General features: G+C 33.1%; 1 protein-coding gene across 16 annotated transcripts in view; it reads left to right on the forward strand.

Annotated features, from left to right (window-relative positions):
* Window positions 1-20,443, forward strand: part of LOC134685596 (uncharacterized) — a 92,450-nt gene that overhangs the window by 38,397 nt on the left and 33,610 nt on the right. Inside the window, exons 5-6 of one of the 16 annotated variants that reach the window (XM_063545476.1) lie at window positions 18,004-18,090; window positions 18,399-19,370. The exons of 6 other annotated variants lie outside the window; for them this stretch is intronic. In XM_063545476.1, the coding sequence (XP_063401546.1) occupies window positions 18,004-18,090; window positions 18,399-19,144 (833 nt within the window). In that variant the 3' untranslated portion in view covers window positions 19,145-19,370. Of the gene's footprint in view, window positions 1-86; window positions 2,758-4,609; window positions 5,226-6,267; window positions 6,763-6,793; window positions 8,166-11,437; window positions 12,046-13,560; window positions 13,968-14,652; window positions 15,380-15,517; window positions 16,118-18,003; window positions 18,091-18,398; window positions 19,371-20,443 lie in introns of those variants that run through there. 9 more of the 16 variants (XM_063545481.1, XM_063545482.1, XM_063545483.1 and 6 more) reach the window with 9 other exon arrangements.

Genomic DNA, 20,443 nt, shown 5'->3' on the forward strand with positions numbered 1-20,443 from the left:
CAGATTGACCTATATGCAGTATAATACAATTTGATAAAGATGACTCAAGTGGACAAGATAAAGTAAACATTTGGTTTTGTTTCCAGGTTTGAAGCCTCTAGAACAGATTGGTGAAGAGGAATCTACACAAGGAATACAAATTCAGTGTTCGTCAGGGTTAGCCTATGATACATTTTATGGAACAGAACAAAGACCAGTTCTTTCAAATACAACTGTACCAGCTGTATGGACCAATATAAACAATGAAATCTATTCTTTCCCAAGTAACATAAATGTCAAACCAGTAAAATCTTCTGGAAAAGGTAAACCGAGGAAAATTAAAAGTCTGCCTGTTATAATACCTGGGATAACAGTTCCTTTTCAAACAAAAGCTACAAAAAGAGCGAATAAAACAATTAAAAAGTCAAAACCTGAAGAATCAAATCGAACAACAATTAAATCAAGAAATGATGTGGATAATAAACTGATGACAAAAGATAAGAGAGGGAGACGTAAATCTCCAACCAAAACTCCAAGAAAGTCCCCTGATACTGGAAGCAGGAAAATAATGGTAAAACAAGAGGTCGTAAAATCATTTAGTAATGAAAAGAAAGGCAGGATAACTTCAAAGGTCATTCAACCTGAAAATCAGAATCCTAAATTATTAGATAATGCTTCCCCTAAAAAAATGAAATCAGAAAGAAAAACCCCTAGGGGTAAATTGAGTTACAAATTTACCAATCGTAAGTCCTTAAAAAAACTATCTGGAAAAAAATATTTAGTGAAAGATTCAAATTTTTGGAATATGCCACTCCTAGCTATCACTTCAATTGAAAGTCCAGATATGCTGACAACAGGAGACCTGAGTGCCCTGTTTGGATGTGTCCCCACTGGTGATTCTATTGATGGAGATATAATAAATCTGGCACTTGAGGATTGCTTGTCTAACAGGGGTAGATTTGCTTTGGCCCTCTTTCACTACATTATATCCATTGGAGAGTTATATAACAGGAACATTAGTGGATCGGGGATCAAAATGAAAATCAATCCTTTCAAGATAAAAATGATTCGAGATTTAACATTCAAACATTTCCCAGCAGCCACTGGAAAAGAAGAAGTGGAATGGAAGTATATTGTCAATAGAATGCATGTGACCATTTGGCATGCTGAGAAGTTTATCCAGAAGTGGCTCATTATTAAACCTTTGAAACATTATAGTTTAGAATAGATCTCCACTCTTGGAAGGTTTATTCATGAACTTTTGACATTTTCTTAAATTTGTTAGGCCAATTTTGGGCATTATGACTTAGTAGCATATCAGAATCTCATTGACAAGCAGTAGCATGCAATTACTGCAAGGGATAATGGAATGTAAATATTTTCTTTTGTATATATTTTGGCATTTTTATATATGCAGTGTAATGAAAATATCAAGGCTTTATAGAACTATTTTATTATATATCATGTACACGATATTTGCATTTCAGCTGTCGTCTGTTCTATGGTTGGGTCGGTGTCTCTTTGACACATTTCCCATTTCCATTCCAAATTTTATTTTTATGAGTACATTTTAAGTGCATTTATTTTGGCAGAAATATCTAGTCTCTGGTTTCTGTTATTTTGCTCTGATTATTCTTTTATCCAGAACTAAAACTGTTTGATATTGATTCTGTCTGGGTTTAAAATCTTTTTGTTATAAAACTGTTGATCAATCAATGAGTTTCAGCTTCTTTTTTGAGTAACCCCATCTTTTCTCATCAGATTTCTATCAAAATTTAAAAAATAGATAAATAAATATCAGCAGTTTCCTTCTCTTTGATTAACAGAAAATTCTGTGACGTAAAACATATTAAGTTTGGTATTTGGGTTGTTGAAGAATTGATTTGAAACACTACCGATATGTGTTCATGAACTTTCATCTTAAAACTTGTAATTTTATAAAAGTCCATTTTAGGAAAGATAGGGATCAGTAAAGTGTATTCTTTTTTATTCATTTTGACATTTGACTGATAATATTGGTATATTCTTTAAGATTGATAATAAATATGGAGAGAAAAACATTTACAAGGGCTGTGTTGCATTTTTTCATGCCTTAAAGTGCAGTTTGACAAATCAGAATATTGAAAATGTTGGATCAATTTTAGTATAACTTGATAATTTGTCTTCCATAGAAATCGACTTCAGTTTGAAATTTTGTAAATGCTTACTCCCATCCCTGCTTACATCTTTTGGCAATACAATTTTGTAAAGGGAAATTTTGACCTCATTTTAAGCATCTTTTATATAATTTTTTCCCTGCTAAATATACACTGAAACGGTTTGAAGGTACTTTTCTAAACACTTTTTAAAATAAATGGTAAAACACAGCAGTTTGATTTTTCATTGATATCTTTAAAAAAAAATTGCATTTATTGAATAAATTAATGTCTAAAAAAAACTTTCATTTTTTCATGAATCAAACCTAAATGACTTGCACAGGACATACAATTTTCATGGTTTATATTGGTTGTATATTATGAATAATGGTTGTAAATTTTTCTCTAAACTTTAAAATCTTTTTTTTTTCGGAAACTATATGCAGACAGTTGTTTTGAAATGTGAGTTCAATTATGTGGCATTTTTGTTGATAACTTTTGGCCAAGGAGGCATTTATGATTTTATATACCAGCATTTTTATTGTAAATAATGAAAGGTATTATGTATGCTTTTATTTGACTAGTGTATTAAGATTCATGTAGACATCACTTTACTTAAAATAAAATTAGCTTTAATGTTTAATCGTAGTTTACATATACATATGGCCATAAGTTTATCTTTGCTGTCATGTAGTTGTACCAAATATATAAGAATTATCTTTTTATGGTCAACATGGGTATATTGCTTTACCCTTGTATAATGTACCTTTTCTTCTTGGACTTTCCATTTAACTTCTATGTATCAATGCAGAAAGCTTTTATTTTGCAAAATCGTCAGGATTGAAGAAACGTTCAGCAGTTGAACTTGGTAGATATTTGTTCAGTTTTGAATTTATGGACATTTTTCAGTGCTTTGCTTGTCTGCTTAAATCTTTAGGCTTTTAAGCTAGAATTTAAAATTGATCATTACTATTCAACGTTTATAAACTGTCCAAGATGCACACTGTTGTTGCATTAACAGAAATAAACCAGTCAACCTTTATGACCACAAGTAATTCATGTCACGTAACTTTTGTAATTGTTTACAGGTTTGAATCATTTACTTAAATATTTTTAAGTCAATCTCTATTTGAGAGGATAAGCAAGCTATAGATAATACCGGGTCCAATCCACCATTTACTGTATCAAGTCAGGAATATGACAGTTGTTATCCATTCGTTTGATGTGTTGGAGCTTTTGATTTTGCCATTTAATTAGCGACTTTCCGTTTTGAATTGTCTTCAAAGTTTAGTTTTTTTTGTGATTTTACTTTTTAATATCTTTACTGAAAACCAAATTAGAAAAAATCCGACACAGGCAAATGTGCTATGAATGTAGAGTTCACTATTTTTGTGATGCTACTTTTGACAGTTTTGTTTTCTAAAATCAATTATAATTGAAATGCTGCATCCTTGTTATCTGCTTTGATATATAGACAGATAAGCTGCTTTAACAAAGAAAAATCAAAGAGCTACTGTTAAACAATCCCTTACCCATTCTGCATTAATTTCTCAGGGTAGATCATCATAAAATCCTAGAATCTTACGAAAATGCACCATATCGCGAATACAGACTGGTCAATGCCTGTTTTGAAACATAAAGCACCCTCTAATGGTGGGGTCCGTGTTGTTCAATCTTTTGTTGACTGTCTTTTGTATTTTTGGTCACAGTTTTTAATTGGCTTTCTTCAACCCATGTTTTTGTTATTGTCCACTTGGTTTCTACTTGTAGTTTTAATCAAATCACAAAAGCTTTTGCTTACCTTTTAAATGATGCTCAGCAGAACTTTTCGTATTTCACACTCTTTATTTTGATTTATGCATGGTCGATTTGAAGTCATTATTAAAATGTATTTATGCCGACAAAAAAGGGACAATAAACGCAGTTTATGAAGAGACATGTATTGTCGAAATGCGCATCTGGTGCAACAAAATTGGTACCGTTGATTTTATGTAGTCGTGTAACAATGAAATAAACTCTTCGCATGTTTCACTGCAAATTAATCGATTGGAAATAATGATCATAACAGTCGAACAATTAGTTCTTGGTTCAAAGCCCTAGCTCGTTTATAACGCTCTTATTTTCATTGTCTTTTCCTCACGTTTGTTAGCTCCAAATTGCCTTTGGATTTAGTGTTTAACTAAGAGAATTCTTGGGAATCGCAGATACTAGTTTTGTCGATAATTTGTAAGAGTTCCAATAGCTATCGAGATAAGTTGATTGGAGGGAACAACGGTCAAAAGATATGAATTATTAAGCTTCAGTTAGGCTTTAGATGAAACAAGTTATCATACATTTGTTACAACGTTGTGCAGAGGCAATATAAATATAAGTTTTCTTTTTACGTTAGTATGATTTGCTGAATTCCAAGCAGAAATGAAATCGCGCAATTCGGAGGATTATTATTCAATGCACATAGCTTTGAGATATGAATGGAAGTTTCTTTTTCCTTTCAGGCCACCACGTTGCACAAAGAAGTCATCTTCAGTCGAGTGACGCCACCCCTAGGGGGTCGGGTGTAGAAGGTCAGGGGTCGCGGACATTCGTTAGGCAGGGGTTTGACCCTTCAGCTGGTATTCTTGGTCAACACACACGGTCTTCAGTAGATGATCTTGCCACATTACGACCACCGAGAAATCTCCCTGTGGACAGTATGTGCACTACAACTTGTAGCGCAAGCTGTTCTGGGGGAGGTCATATTCCTGTAAACATGATGGGGGTTAGGAAAGGTTGCGTCTATTGTCAACTAACAAAATCGAAAACGAGGTCCGGATATTGGGTATATACACGGTACAAATGTGGAGAATGTACGGTACCTCTGTGTATGCCCTCAGCGGAAAGAGACTGTTTTCAGTTATACCATAGGTATTTGAAAGATGGAAGTCTCCAGCCACCAACATTGTTTCCAGACTCTAGGGCTCCGCGACAGCATTCCGAAACTACTTCTTTTCCAGATTCTAGGGCTGCGCGACAACAAATCGAAACTGAACGTTTTCAGAGACAAGTAATTCAAGCTTTAAATGACCAATGCAAGGATATAAACCCTAACAATTCAACATAGAACACCACAAGGTACTTGTTATCATAATACATTTTGTACCATGTGATATTAAAGCCAAAAACTAAAAGTTACTGTATGTGAATAATGTATATACTTTTCTTATAAATGTGTCAATTTGTGTGCAGATTAAAGTGAAGAACGACGCTATTGTCTTCTTTTTTCCCTCCTTTTCACTGTTGAAGAGTTAACAATCCGAAGGTTAATAACACGTACGTCAATTATTAGAATTCGTTAAAACAGTGTACTTGCAAATATTAACATGTTCTATTTAAGCAAAAAATTGTGGTTTCTTCTTTTGCATCATCATCCTTACAATCATATAACGCCACAAACATACGTATGAGTATTATTTATAAATGGTATGTCTTGTTATTGTTGACATTTTAAATGCTACATTCAGAACTTTGAGACGCCAACTGAATATTGCAAATAACTTCTACATTATTTATTTTTGTGGATTCAGGATGTCAGTTCTTTTTTACCAAGGTGTGAATAGTATAATATCACGATGTGACCATACAAAATTGCATTAAATGCTTTAGCTACTTTCTCATTCTTCTTAAGTCATGATTTTTCGTGAATTTATACTTCTTCCCTAACTGCTTCCTTTAACACTTAGCAATCGCTTGCGTTTCTTATCGAACAACTTGCATGGCTCATTCGGGCTGACAAATTCCAGTAGACGACTTTTGTAAGGCAGTGTCTGTGCTGTCAACACACTGCAATGTTACCTTGAACTTTTATTTTGTCATTGAAAAAAAACCCTGAAATTTGTAGAGGAATTTGATAACATTATTTTGTGTTAAATTCTTTCATCAACTTATAGCTAAGGTGCAAGACACCAAAGGGGTAATATCCCGGGATACTTGACATTAAAAGCAACAGAAAAAAAACATTCCATGAAATTTTGTCTAGGTTATATACGATTGGTAGTCATAGTACCAGAAGGAAGTCATAAATCCTCGTGAATGAATTTATTATTATAATCGCATTTAGTGAAGAACGTAAATTAACGAATATAACGAGGATTTATGGTTTTCTTTCTGGTTTCAGGTTTGGATTATGGTTCGCCTGGACAGTCTCGCCCTGGAATTCACCCGGTTTCTTCGTCAAGTGGTTTACATGATGTTGTTCGGAACGAGGGAAACAAACCACGACTCTGTGTTTTGTGCAAATTTTATAAGAGAAAAACAAAAAGTGGTTGGAAAGCCTATTCTAGATTCCACTGTAATACTTGCCAAGTGAATTTATGTAAAGGGGATAGGGACTGCTTTAAAGTTTATCATGTTATGCTAGAACGAGGAATCATTGACCTGGACGTATTACGTCTTCAGACAAATGTGGTTGAAAGACACCGAGATGAAATGACAATGTTTATGCAAGAACAGGAGAAAACTCGTTATAGTGAAGACAAGACATTTTAGAACATTTTAAAAGCAGTTGACATTTAAGACCGTATATCATTTGTTTTATTTTTTGTAGATTTTGTGAATTAAAAGGTATTTTTGTCTGGTGGTGGTGGTTATTTAAGAGATGGAAATTGGTAACTTTTTTAACGTTACCTTCTTTATGTTTTCAGATTTTCCATCTCCACAGAAATTTCAACCACCACCAGCAACGATTCCCTTTACTGGTTCGGAACACCGCCTTGTTCACAACGAAGGTTATAAGTACAAGCTGTGCGTTCAATGTCAGTTCAATAAAATAAAAACGAAGAAAGGATGGAGAGTGTACACACATTTTAAGTGTGAGAAATGTAATGTTCCCCTTTGTAAAAACCAAGGTTCCCAGAAGAGAAATTGTTTTGTTGTATACCATCAAACGGAACTGGGTGAAAGTAAATCTGTTCCAGTTAATCCACTGCCTCTGCCTGTTTCAGTAAAGTCACTGCCCCTGCCTTTAGTTGCTCCGTCCGATCCTAGCAACTCTTGGTCTTTCACTACCAGCCGATCACCGGAAGCTAATGTGATATCTATTAATAGAACACCGCAGTCATATATGTACATGGCCCAAACAAAACAACGATTTCCGCCTTATCCTTTCCAGCATCCGCCAGACACTAGTAGTTAAGATATAATCGAATTGATTAATTATTTTTACTTATATGCTTATTTACTCATTCCCGGTGAATTAAAAGTTTGCTTTAAAAATTGCTTTAATGGGAAATTGCTATTTTAACTGACCTGACGATATTGTCATCATGAGCTGCTAAGTTGCTATTATAACGTATAACTTATATCTGGGCTTTGCAAGTTCGTCACAAAATTTTAATTTTTATTCATCATTTAAAACCATATATATTTAATGCGCCTTATCAATCAACGTAACAATGTACTTGTACTTTTTTTATTTTTTGAAAAGCTTGTGCTACTCTTGATGAGTCAGTTGCATTTTTTTTCTAAAAGCACTGGGATAATTATTTTGTTGTTTTATATGGTTAGTATCTGAGATTCCATATATGCTAGGCTTAGATCATGGCGCAGACCTGTAAAATGTTTTCTATGATTATCTGTTTTCATTTACAAAGGGTCTGACATAAAAATTATCAAATACAAAAACTCCTAATAAATGAATCGAAAAGGGTATTCCTTGTATCTTAAATTTACATTATGAGCTTCATTTCTTGACCATTAGACAGGATTTTTTAACCTTCGACTTTATAAAACTCAAAAAGGATGACAGGGATTCATGGAGAGAGAAATAATGTGGAACAGATCCCGGTCTTTAGTGTGGTGGGTGTGGGATACAGATAACACTATTTGGGAATCATTTTTTTTCCCAGATAGACTAAATTGTGTATTTTATTATAGTTTGTAAATAAGATTTTTATAATAATTTTGTATAATGGTTTAATCTTTGCTAATTCTATTTTTTTATACAAGTATTCACATGTATATAGATTTCATTGCACTAATTGCCTTTAGAATAAAATAAAACTTAATTCATTACTCCTTACTCGTCATTATTTTTGGTCAGACTGTCTGATGACCAAGATGCAAAATGTTGCTAGCATACAGTCGAAGAAAAAAATGTCCGTTCCCGTGATCAAATGTTTTATGCAATTTCAAAGTAACCTATCTGTATGTGTAATTTGAATAATGCCACTGTTAATCAAATGGTATTCGTTTAAACGAGTGATTCGTAGTTACATATTTCACTAATGTTTCGTGTTTTCTTGTCTGCTTCCCAACTTACTGTTCGTCAATGCTGGCTGTGTCATTGACACAAGTTATATATTATACTGAAGTCGATTCACGTATAGATATATAGAGTATATCTCAATATAGTGGATAAAATTCCAGACATTTAGTTTAGTTTCAAAACAGATTTTTACGAAAAGGGTTGGTGTTCACAAGAAGGCTTCTGAAACAAAGATTGTTTTTGCGATGAAGATAGTATCTTGAAAGTTTACGAACGCCATCATGGTTCATACTTTGATGACTTTTTAACGAAAATATTTCACAGATATTATGTTCCGTCTGTCGTGGCAATACTTTCGTCGCCCTTTCCTCGTTTATGACTGGATACATTTGAAAACATACTGTATATTTTTCTGTTTATGGCTCTCAGCACATCGTTACTGTTATAAACCTTTAGTGAAACAGTAGCTATGCTTTCCCTTTCGGAGCTATCGAGTCAACTCAACGTTTTGGCGGTGTTGGTGTTGCTAAAAGACTTAAGTATTCTGTAGCATTGTGTTGGCGTTGCTAAAAATCTTAAGTATTGTGTTGGCGGTGTTGGCGTTGCTAAAGATCTTTAGTATTCTGTAATATTATGTTGAAGTTGCTAAAAATCTTTAGTATTCTGTTGTATTGTGTTGGCGGTGTTGGCGTTGCTAAAAATCTTTAGTATTCTGTAATATTATGTTGGAGTTGCTAAAAATCTTTAGAATTCTGTTGTATTATGTTGGCGGTGTTGGTGTTGCTAAACATCCTTAGTATTCTGTAATATTATGTTGGAGTTGCTAAAATCTTTAGTATTCTGTTGTATTGTTATGGCGATGTTGGTGTTGCTAAACATCTTTAGTATTCTGTTGTATTGTGTTGGCGGTGTTGGTGTTTCTAAACATCTTTAGTATTCTGTAGTATTATGTTGGTGTTGCTAAAAATCTTCAGTATCCTATAGTATTGTGTTGACTTGTTTGGTATTTCATTTGGCTAGTATGTTGTCTTTCTTCCTTGACTAATGATAAGTTCACCGCCTCCCCTATTCGGTATCATCATTGTCTTTTGTCAACGCCTTGACAGAGTAAAATAACTACTTGGGCATGCTGTTTCCGGCGGTGTGACCGAGTCAGTTTCAGACAGAGACATAAATACAGTACTAAAAAGTACATAGGTCTCACTTTTAAGAGGAACCACAAATGGAAAAGTAATGATATCTTGTATACGATTGTACTAGCGTTGCTATATATTATATCTCGGGAATTATTTGTACCTGTTCTTTTAACCACGATTCCGTGATTGACTTTCAGTAAATAATTATTGCATTTTTTTCAACATTTGCATTTTAACTATCAACATTAAATACATGTTGGACAAATTTCTGTGTCAACAGTTCATTCACGACGAACGCCATTGTGCTTTTTTTCAGGCTCGATAGTCTTGTGCCTGTCTTGTTTTTATATGCATTTTACTGTTAGTCGTTCTATACAAAAAAAAGAAGCGTTTCCGATAACCAGGGGAATTAGATGAACGAAACTGTGGACATATATATAGTCGCTGATTATGTTATAACCAAACACGTCTTTTACAACTACAAAATAACTGACTTTTATTTATTATCAGGAAAATTGCAGTAGATGGTGGTTACACTCATATTTAGCGCATGCCAATAACATTAAAAATAAAATGATTCGAAACACCAAAATCTAAAGCTCCTCACGAAAATGTCCATTTGGACGTAAACATTATATGGGAAGGAATCGAGAACCATGCATGCAAATGCCAGATTGATTAATCGAATAGATTTCCTTCTCTTTGTCACTAGAACTATCAATATAAGAAAATTGTCTATGCGTATAACGATTTTACCAAAATAGTTATCTTTTATAACTCACTTCTGTTATTCAAATTTGCATATATATCGGTCTTCTCGATTTATTCCCATATAATGTTCACCTTCAAAAAAGGTCTGTTTATCTTTCAATTTTGTTGACGAGTTTTCGATGAATTTCGTTGGTTTAGAATGATGTATATATGGAGTACTAGCGTGTCCATGTGACATATACATCCAACCAGTTGAGATTGGTTCGTATACAATACTTTGTTGCATGGCAAACTTTTAAACTGGGTTTATCCTCGTTCTTATAAAGTCTGCTATTCTCGTTGTTTCTTTAGAGGAAAATAAAATTATCATTTAACTCTTTTGCATATTCATTTGCTTTCCAAATTTCCGTTTACCAGAATATTAGCTAGTGAACTTAAAATCAATTCCGTTTTGGAGCATATGGACAACATTGAATAGTGACTGCCATTTGCCAGGGTATTTCTCAGGGAATAACATGTTCAGGAATTTATCTCCTGATATTTAGAGCACTTGTTACAGATTTCTGTTCTCTCTACTATTATATAAAAGCTTAAATCAATATTATATTCGGGTTTAATCCCAAATTATAATCCATGTATGCTAACAGTCTGTTTTCGACGTAAAGTGTAATATATTGATTACCGAAAGATTTATACTTTTGCCATGGCTTTGTCAGTTTATTTTCGACTAATGTATCTTTCGTCTCTATTCTACTTACTGGTTTATATCAACTATATACAAAGATGTGGTATGAGTGCAGTCTGCATTTTGGTTTGTGATAGAGCTATTAAATGTTGGTTCTTTTTCTTTTTGGTCTCTGGTGGAGAGTTGTCTCAATCAATGGCAAATTACTACCTGACAGAAAAGCAACGTGCAAAATTTGTGATTTGAAACTCTTTACAAACAGGACTTCTAATACTTGGATATTATTTAACTTCCTTAAGGACCCAGTTTATTTTTATATTTAAATATTGTTGATTTTAAGTAATAAGTGATTTACACCACACTAAGCCACAACCAATTCAGTATTTGAGGTGACCCGCTTTTTCGCAATAAGAATGTTGATACTATACTACAAATTGAAGCAATAAAGTTTAATACAAAAACAATTTTTTGAATTGTTGCTGCCGTTTCTAATGCAAATTCTGATTAGTTTTCCACCTTTTATAAACTCGTGTTCATCTTTTGATTTCAGAACCCGACTTACCATATAGAATTAAGCACATTGAAGCAGCTGACAACATTCGACAAACGTCAGGAGTTACAAATGTTTCGCCATCTACAAAATTACCCAACAGTAGGCATTCCCTTCCTGTCATGACGTCAGATTTTTCCTTCGGTGTTACCAGAGGGCGCCCTAGTAGAGCGTCGGAAATTGAGCTTGCTGATTTCATTGATCCAAATGTCCATACCGTTGTTCGAACTGTAGAAAATAAATACAAGCCCTGTGTGTTTTGTCAAATCCAAAAACGTAAAACAAAGAAAGGCTGGTACATTTATTCATATTATAAATGTAAGGCCTGCGATATTCCACTGTGTACTGGACAAAGGAATTGTTTTAACGATTATCATGCCTATATCAGTGGCAATTATGTACCCTCCGCGGAAAGTGAACACGAAGACAAGCAAATGACACTATGATGTTAGGATAGTTGTTTAATGTGACATGACAAATGATACTATAATGTTAGGATAGTTGTTTAATGTGACATGACAATTAATAATTATAATGTTAGGATAGTTCACGTGGGATAGTTGTTCAGTGAGATATGTCAAATGTTGCTAGATTATGAACAAACATGTAGCAAATGTAGGGCACCAACAGAAAACTATATAATATAAATCAACTATTATAGAATATCAATAATGAGTTATTGCATACACAAAATGATTATATAGAATATTGTAACATTTAACATGATATAGTTCTATTATGTTATAGTCTCCACATATAAGTCAAAACTGACATATTTGAATATGTACATTTACACTCTGACTTGAAGTAGAACTTACACATGTAGTTTATGAAAAGTGTGATATTATATTTCATATCGACGATCTGTATTTGGTTTCTTGATCAATATTTTACTTTAGTTTTATTGAAAGGACATATCTACTGTTTAAGGTGGACTGGTATGATTGTCTTTCGCCATCTTGGATTGTAAAAAACAGAATCTAAGGTCCAGATTTTTAATCAAGTAAGCAAAATTTGATGCAGGAATGTAAATAACTAATGTGAATTCGCGTTTAAAAGAACAAATTTATAAGATTATAACTTATAAATATTAATATTTGTACAAGTGTTGATTAGTTCTGCTTGAATTTTTTATATTTATATGTTGGCATTTTAAGGGGAGGTAACTCGGAAATATATCATTTTCTGAAGGAATCTACATGGAATTTTGATATTCTCAAAGCATTTTAGAAAAGCTATCTTTTCTTATTTTATTTTACAATTCTATCATTAAGTTTAGCTTCTAATCACAAAATGATGATTTTTCCTGTATAATCCATACAAAATGTATGATATTGTCACGACCTGTATCTTGAGAAAAAGGCACGGTGACCTATCAATTTTATGATATTTTTGTACATATATCAATAGATACTACGTTTTGGAAAAGTGTGAACAAATTCTGTCATTTTTAATTTAGACTCCTATACCACCTTAAAGTTGTTTTATTAGTGTGATGGGTGTTTGTTTGGCTGATATTTGAAGTGGAAGTGTAGTTTGATGTAAACACTTAATTTCTAAGTAGGTTTTTTATATTTTTGAATTTAACGTTTAAACATAGTTTGTTAAGGATATGTATAGGAGATACTCAGTTTTGTTGTTTTTACAATAATTTTTTTCAGTAGTTCAGATACAAGTTTGCAAATTTGATAAAATAAAATGCATGTATTTAATGAAAAGGGTACCAGAGTATTTTTATTTTTCACCACGTTTAAAAATGCTATTGATATTACAATATCTGATTTTAAATCAATAAAACTGTAGGTCACTTGATCAAACTTACCGAAACATGATTCTTAAAATAGAACCTCGTGGGTTGATATAGAATTTAAAAAAAAGATATTGTCATTAGTAATTTTAAAGGCGACATATAAACGCCTACTAATATTAAATTAGTTTGAACATTGTCCTTACTGAATAACTTTGAAATTTCATTATAGAATTGGAGAATCATATTAAACAGAAAATCTGTGTGCAGCTGAAAGAAGTGGCATTATATCTTTTCTAAAATAAACTTGGAATAATAAAAAGATCAAAATAAATTCTTGATAAATGAATTTAAATGCCACTTCTTTTTGTTGCAGGAAATGGTACGCAAAGTTTACAGTATCAGACCTATGATATCTCAAATTCTTATCATCCAAATCCACGTGATTTTTCAGTCGGAACTGGAACAAAATTTGAATATTCACAGAGTATTGGATTAGAACCAAGCATTCATCAGCAAAACCATTCCAACTCAGATTTACAGAATAAATCCGTGCATATTCCCCAATTTATTGGTGGTAATAGAGCTTGTCATTATTGTTCTAGCAAAAAAATCAAAACTAAAAACGGGTGGTATGTTTACAGTTCGTATAAATGTTCACAGTGTAATGTTATTCTATGTACTGGAAAAAGAAATTGCTTTAATTTGTACCATAAAGACATGGGACTTCATTTGACAGGACATGAAAATACTTCTTGGTCAACATAATAACTTATATTCCATTGGGTTGTAGATTAATCGTTTTGAATTGTTTTGTTTTTTTATTATTATTTTTGTAAAAGTTCAGTGTGATAGATGAACTAATAAAATTTGAAGTTTAATTTGTCGTTTTTAGCGTTTTATATGTTTGGAATGATCAGGGACCTTCTATACTAAATTAGTAAGATAGAAAGTACATTTGTACCTGGAATTATGTACCTGATTAACAATTAGTACTATGAATTAGGGAAATGTGGGACTTCTCCGACCAAACAGCACCAAAAATTACAAAGAATTTATATTTTCTTGTGCTGTTGTGTATTTATTGTTCCCAAGGTCTTTGATGGATTCGTCTGGCTCTCGGTTGAAATTTTTTTTTGGAGAAATCATTTGCATTTCCTTTTCATGTACTGATATTCGAAAAGTCAAGTCAATATATCCTTCCAATGTTACATGTCACTATCACTTGTTATATATATATATATATGATCCTGGCTTGTTGATATCTTTTAGAGAGTGATGCGTAACAGGTTGCCGAAGTAATCATTGCAATGAAAAAATGGTGATCGAAAATACTTCTCCATGCACCTTTTTTGCAAATAGATGTTTGAAAGTGGAGAAAACACGTGAAGGGACGTTTCTTTTGAAATATTATTTTGTTAATTTTATTTAGTTTGGATGAGAGTAATGGTTCGTTCTTTTGTTTCAGACAAAATGGCTTATCCAAAAAGATCTAACATGCATGCAGATGTCGCTAAAAAATTTGGTTCAGTAGGTGGACCTCATAATACCTCTGATGAACGGATGTATATTTATCGCACAAACACGAGTGCAGATCGGTATCTACCACGTGGCTTGCCACAACACAAAGTATCACATATACCTGGCATGTCGGGTAGTTTAAGCGGTTTTCCTGATGACACGAAACGTCACGTGGCTCAAAATATTGGAACAACAAGAGCCTGCGTCGTATGTGCTAGACAGAAACTTCGAACGCAGGGTGGTGGCCATATCTACAGTAGATACAAATGTCAGATGTGTGATGTTGTACTCTGCCGTGGAATAAGAAACTGTTTCAGACAGTACCATCAAGATCTCGGAATACCAATCGAATAAGCCTCGCTACAACATCCTGTTAGGGATTGAAGTTCCGAATAGCAGGCGTGTTGTCCTTCCGAATCATTCCTTTTTAGAACCTGACGTCTGCTTTGTTGATTGCGTATTATTGTATCTTGTTATTTGTTGACTTTTTTAATTTTAAAGATAGAAAAACTCTAAACTTTTAATTTAAACCATACCGAAAAAAATGAAATGATTTTATTACTATTTTACAGGAATGCATGTATCATCTTAAGTTATTTGGTTTCTGTGACATTTTAAACAATCTGTTGCCTCACAAACGAATTAGCACGCCGCCATTCCCAAGAGATTAACAATTTCCAGTAAATATACTGAAATCTGGTAAAGATGTGGCATTATCTATATTAAATGTGTTGTAAACCTTTTAACTTATTTCTAATAATAAAATTTAACAATATTTCTAAATAAAGCAATGCCACTTCTTTATGTTCCAGATTCCCCAGTGGGTAAGCAAGTTCCGGTGAAGGATCCTTTGTCGCATAAGAGTAGGACAATTAAAATCTCTCGTTCGCAGTCATTAGATATAGAACATGAACAGTTAAAATGGAAATTGGCAAGAAAAGAGAAAATGGAAGAACTTGATATAAAAGATACTATGGAAGTTTTATCAAATATGCAGAGTTTAAATTCAGGAAATGAAAGCGGATCAAATAGGTCCAAACATTTGGATAAGTCACCTGATTTACACATGCCACTTGAACAAGATAATTTTGATAATAATGAATATTTTGACGAAGATATGGACCATAGAAAGACTATCCAGAAAGGGTATTATCCTAAACTAGATCCACCATACGATAGTCATAAAATTGAACCAATAGGTACCAACAAGCCATGTGCCTACTGCGAATTATTGAAGAGGCGAACGAAGAACGGCTGGTACGTTTACAGTCGTTTTCGATGCAGTGGTTGTATGGTGGCATTGTGTAAGGGAATGCGTGGATGTTTCTATAAGTACCATCAGTGTCTCAAAGATAGAAAACAGTTGAATTAACTGCTATAAATGCACCGTTTTACAAAGTTGTATCGAATTAGTGTAAAAATCGCACATGCTTACATGAGAAAACATATTGTATTACAAGTAAGCTTTCTGTGTCATTTATTCTCGTGTAGAGAGTTGCCTCATTGGCAATCATGCCATGTCTTCTTTTGATATTTTATTGCCTTAGACTCTGCATTCGTTTTATTTGACAGTTAATCGACAGATATGAGTAATTAACAAAATAACTAAATAGCTTTGACAAATCTCTCGAATACGTTTAAAGAATGTACAACTGTAAATTGCATGAGTACTCTGCTAGTTTGAATTTCTTGCAGTGCAATCTCTACTACAGACTGATGTAACGTTATATATCTACCGTTTTCTACCAGTTTTGATGCATGGTAATAGAAAGAAATAACATTCTTCATAGTATTTGAAAAAGTCCTTCGTGGAAAATTAGCGTATTGTACAAAACTTCTGGTGTATATATTATTTTTGTTCCAGGCGGATGTATTTGTTGACATCTTTTTTCTTTTTCTACATACTATTTAATGGAACTTCTTTCTGTATCTGTTTTTCTTTCAGTTTTTATTCATGCTCATATATTTTATGGGTCCTGTCTGCCTTTATTTTCCCGCCTTTATTTTAAGGAAAATTCTATTTTATGTATAGTCAGTATTTGATGCTCAAAACTTCAAACTATGATATAAAGATTGGTGTAGATTATCCTATTCTTCCCAAACACAAAAAGTGATTGTATTATTTTTAAATGTATTGTTTCATAACATTTTTTGTACATTCCTTGATAAAAGCATGCATTGTTTATTAAAATGTTGAAATGTTTTTATTTCTTTTCTTTTCATTGTTTTATTGGCGCAGTAATCGACAAGCATTAGCTATCAACCAGTTTATGTTTGTATTCATGTTACCACCACAATGACAACTTTTAAAAGTGGCCAGGGGGACACTTTTTATGAAGTAGAGAACATTCATCTTTGAAAAAAACCACTCCAAGTAAAACAATATTGTTTTGAAAACAGAATATGAGAATAAAACAAAGCAAATGAACTGGTTATGAAAAAATAACCATTAGACTGTTTAAGATAGATGGCGGAGGAAAACAATAAACTCGTATTTGTACTCGTTATAAAACATCTTACTTGAACTACAATATACCAAAACAATTAAAACTTGTTTATAAATTGTTTTCGTTGCACAACTTTTGTTTATAGTATAATAGATTTCATTGCATTCTGACGGCTGGTATTTCCTGTTCTTTTTAAGTCTTTTGGTTGTTGAGTGTTGGTGATTTTACGAGGGATAGTGCTTCCACAGGAATCATTTACAGAAAACCAGTGATGCCTCTATGTGCCTCACTGACTGGTTTGATTTGCATATGGATAAATATAAACGAGAAGACATTGTACGTCATTGTTTGAATGTTTGGTTGATTTTTTGGTCAAAACCCGTATTATTTAGGGATGTTGTGGTTCACCGTTGTTTGAATATGTTGATAGTTTCAGTTAACTGATGCCGTCAAGGGAAACGAATTAGAATTAATCGAAAATCGTTTTCTTGTTGAAACAAAAGTGAGGGTTGAAAAATAACATTGTTCTCATTTACTTCGGAATACAGAGTCTTCCTAGTTCATTAATCTGGTAGTTTGGAGTCGACAAACGAAACAGGTCTTACAGAAAAGCGTATGCCTGGTTGTTATATGATGTTCTTTGTTGTTCTGAACATTTTTGAAAATTTGAACAATGAATTGAAGATTTTACAGAAATAATTGAAGATTTTATGTTTATTTATGTCGTGTTTTAGTTGTTTTGTTTCATTTTGATGGTTAAATCTAGTTTTACAAATGTATGCGTATCTCGTTTGAATAATAAACAGATTCTAACTTGTTATAAGTTGTTTACAAGTAATTCGTCTTCACAGGATATGATGGTATGCCAGAGATGTTTTTGCGTCACTCGGTAATGCAAGATAGCAGTCAACCCAACAATGTCACAGATCTATTAAAAGGTAGGCACCATTACCTTTAATGTACAAACATTAAAATAAAAAGTTATGAATTAAGTACAATACTATTATTTAGACTTTTCCTTTCTCTCTCTTGTAAGTTTTTAAATACTAAAGTTTTCAAATAAGCTCTTTCCTATCATAACGTAAATGATTTAGTGCCATAGTATATCTAGAAAAAATGCATTTTATGTTTTCTATTTGGAAAAGTGTTTTTTTTTCACTTGTTCAGTAATTCATATAGTGACCTTTGTCATTACAACCCCCAATAAATGTTTTATTAAGAATTGTTTTTCATTTTCATTTTAAAGACTGGGCACAGAAAGAAAAGCGTACAGATCATATGATTATGAAAACGGAATTCACTCCTAGGCCCAAAGGACCAAAGAAAACGCCCATGCGTCGTGACGATGTTAAACTATTGATGTCATCTTCTTTGTTGACCTTGACGACCCCAATTGGTTTATTACGGAAAGTTTGGTTTGATCTAAGTCTCCATCTTGGTGTATCTGGCCAGGATGCTTTGAGGGATATGCTGGGAGATTCTTTATTAATAGAAACGGACGAATATGGATACACATATTGTAGATTGTCACATTATATGGAAAGCAATGGAATTAGAAGTCAGAATGAAATGACGCAATGGGATTGGAATGCCCGGATGTACGAAATTCCGGGAGATCCGAATTGTCCGATGGCTAGTTTAAATTTGTATTTATCTAAAAGAAATCCGTTCCAAAATGCGTTTTTTCAGAGACCCAAATCAGTAACGTCAAAAGAGCAAGACATATGGTATGCTACACCATTGGGTCATTGTGTTCTTGCTCGTTTAATGTCTAATTTATGCGAGGAGTCTCGAATGGATAGATTATATACTAACAGTACTATAAGAGTAACTGCTGCTGAGCTTGTAGAGGCACGTGGTATACCAGTAACAACAGTAATGAATGCCGATCCACGTTACAAACAACATGTCAAACAATCTTTTTCACAGAAAACGTCACAAGAGTTGTTAACAGCAAGCGATACTTTACACAATATCATGTACAATGCGTAATATCATGTTCCAACAAACGAACTCTTTTATGTCACAGGAACTGTTAACGGCCAGTGAACGTTGCACAATATTGTGTACAATGCGTAATGTGATGTTCAGACCTAAGAACTGTTAACAGTGAGCGAAACGTATGTTCAATGCAAAATGTCTTGCTCATAACAAAGAACTGCCATTGTAACACCAGACTTAGATGCATAGAGTTACGGAGTAACAATAATACACCTATTTATGTTTAAACCGTTATCATTGAATATCTACAAGTAGAATGTAAATTTGTGCATTCCAATAATTGTGTGTATATACAATGTAGTACGTTTGTTTTATTTAAATTATTAAATTGACAATAATTATTAAAAATGGGTTCACTTTAATATTTATATATCATGATAAAATCTTACTTTTTGCTGCCAATATGGCTATGATATACAAACATATATCCTATGATGATATATCATATGATGAAATCATAATCTTTCAGTCAGTTTAATTGAAGTCTGGAGCTGGCATGTCAGTTAACTGCTAGTTGTCTGTTGTTATTTATGTATTATTGTCATTTTGTTTATTTTCTTTGGTTACATCTTCTGACATCAGACTCGGACTTCTCTTGAACTGAATTTTAATGTGCGTATTGTTATGCGTTTACTTTTCTACATTGGTTAGAGGTATAGGGGTAGGGTTGAGATCTCACAAACATGTTTAACCCCGCCGCATTTTTGCGCCTGTCCCAAGTCAGGAGCCTCTGGCCTTTGTTAGTCTTGTATTATTTTAATTTTAGTTTCTTGTGTACAATTTGGAAATTAGTATGGCGTTCATTATCACTGAACTAGTATATATTTGTTTAGGGGCCAGCTGAAGTACACCTCCGGGTGCGGGAATTTCTCGCTACATTGAAGACCTGTTGGTGACCTTCTGCTGTTGTTTTTTTATTTGGTCGGGTTGTTGTCTCTTTGACACATTCCCCATTTCCATTCTCAATTTTATCCTAATATATTTATATTTGACTTTCAATATCAAGTTATATTGTTTGCGGTCGTATACAAATCTGTTATATAATTATAACAGATTTTTATGCGGCGCAAAATTTGTTTTGCGACGTATAATGCTATCATGTCGTCGTCATCGTCGTCCGACGACACATTTAGTTTCCGGAAAATAACTTTAGTTGAAGTGAATGGATCTCTCTAAATTTTTACTAGAAGGTTCAATACCACTGAAGGAAGGTTGGGATTGATTTTGGTGTATATATTCTCAATAGTTTAGAAAAAGGGGGCCCAAATAAGCATGTTTGTAGTTTTCAAT

This window comes from Mytilus trossulus, chromosome 9 (assembly GCF_036588685.1).
Source record: "Mytilus trossulus isolate FHL-02 chromosome 9, PNRI_Mtr1.1.1.hap1, whole genome shotgun sequence".
NCBI lineage: Eukaryota > Metazoa > Mollusca > Bivalvia > Mytilida > Mytilidae > Mytilus > Mytilus trossulus.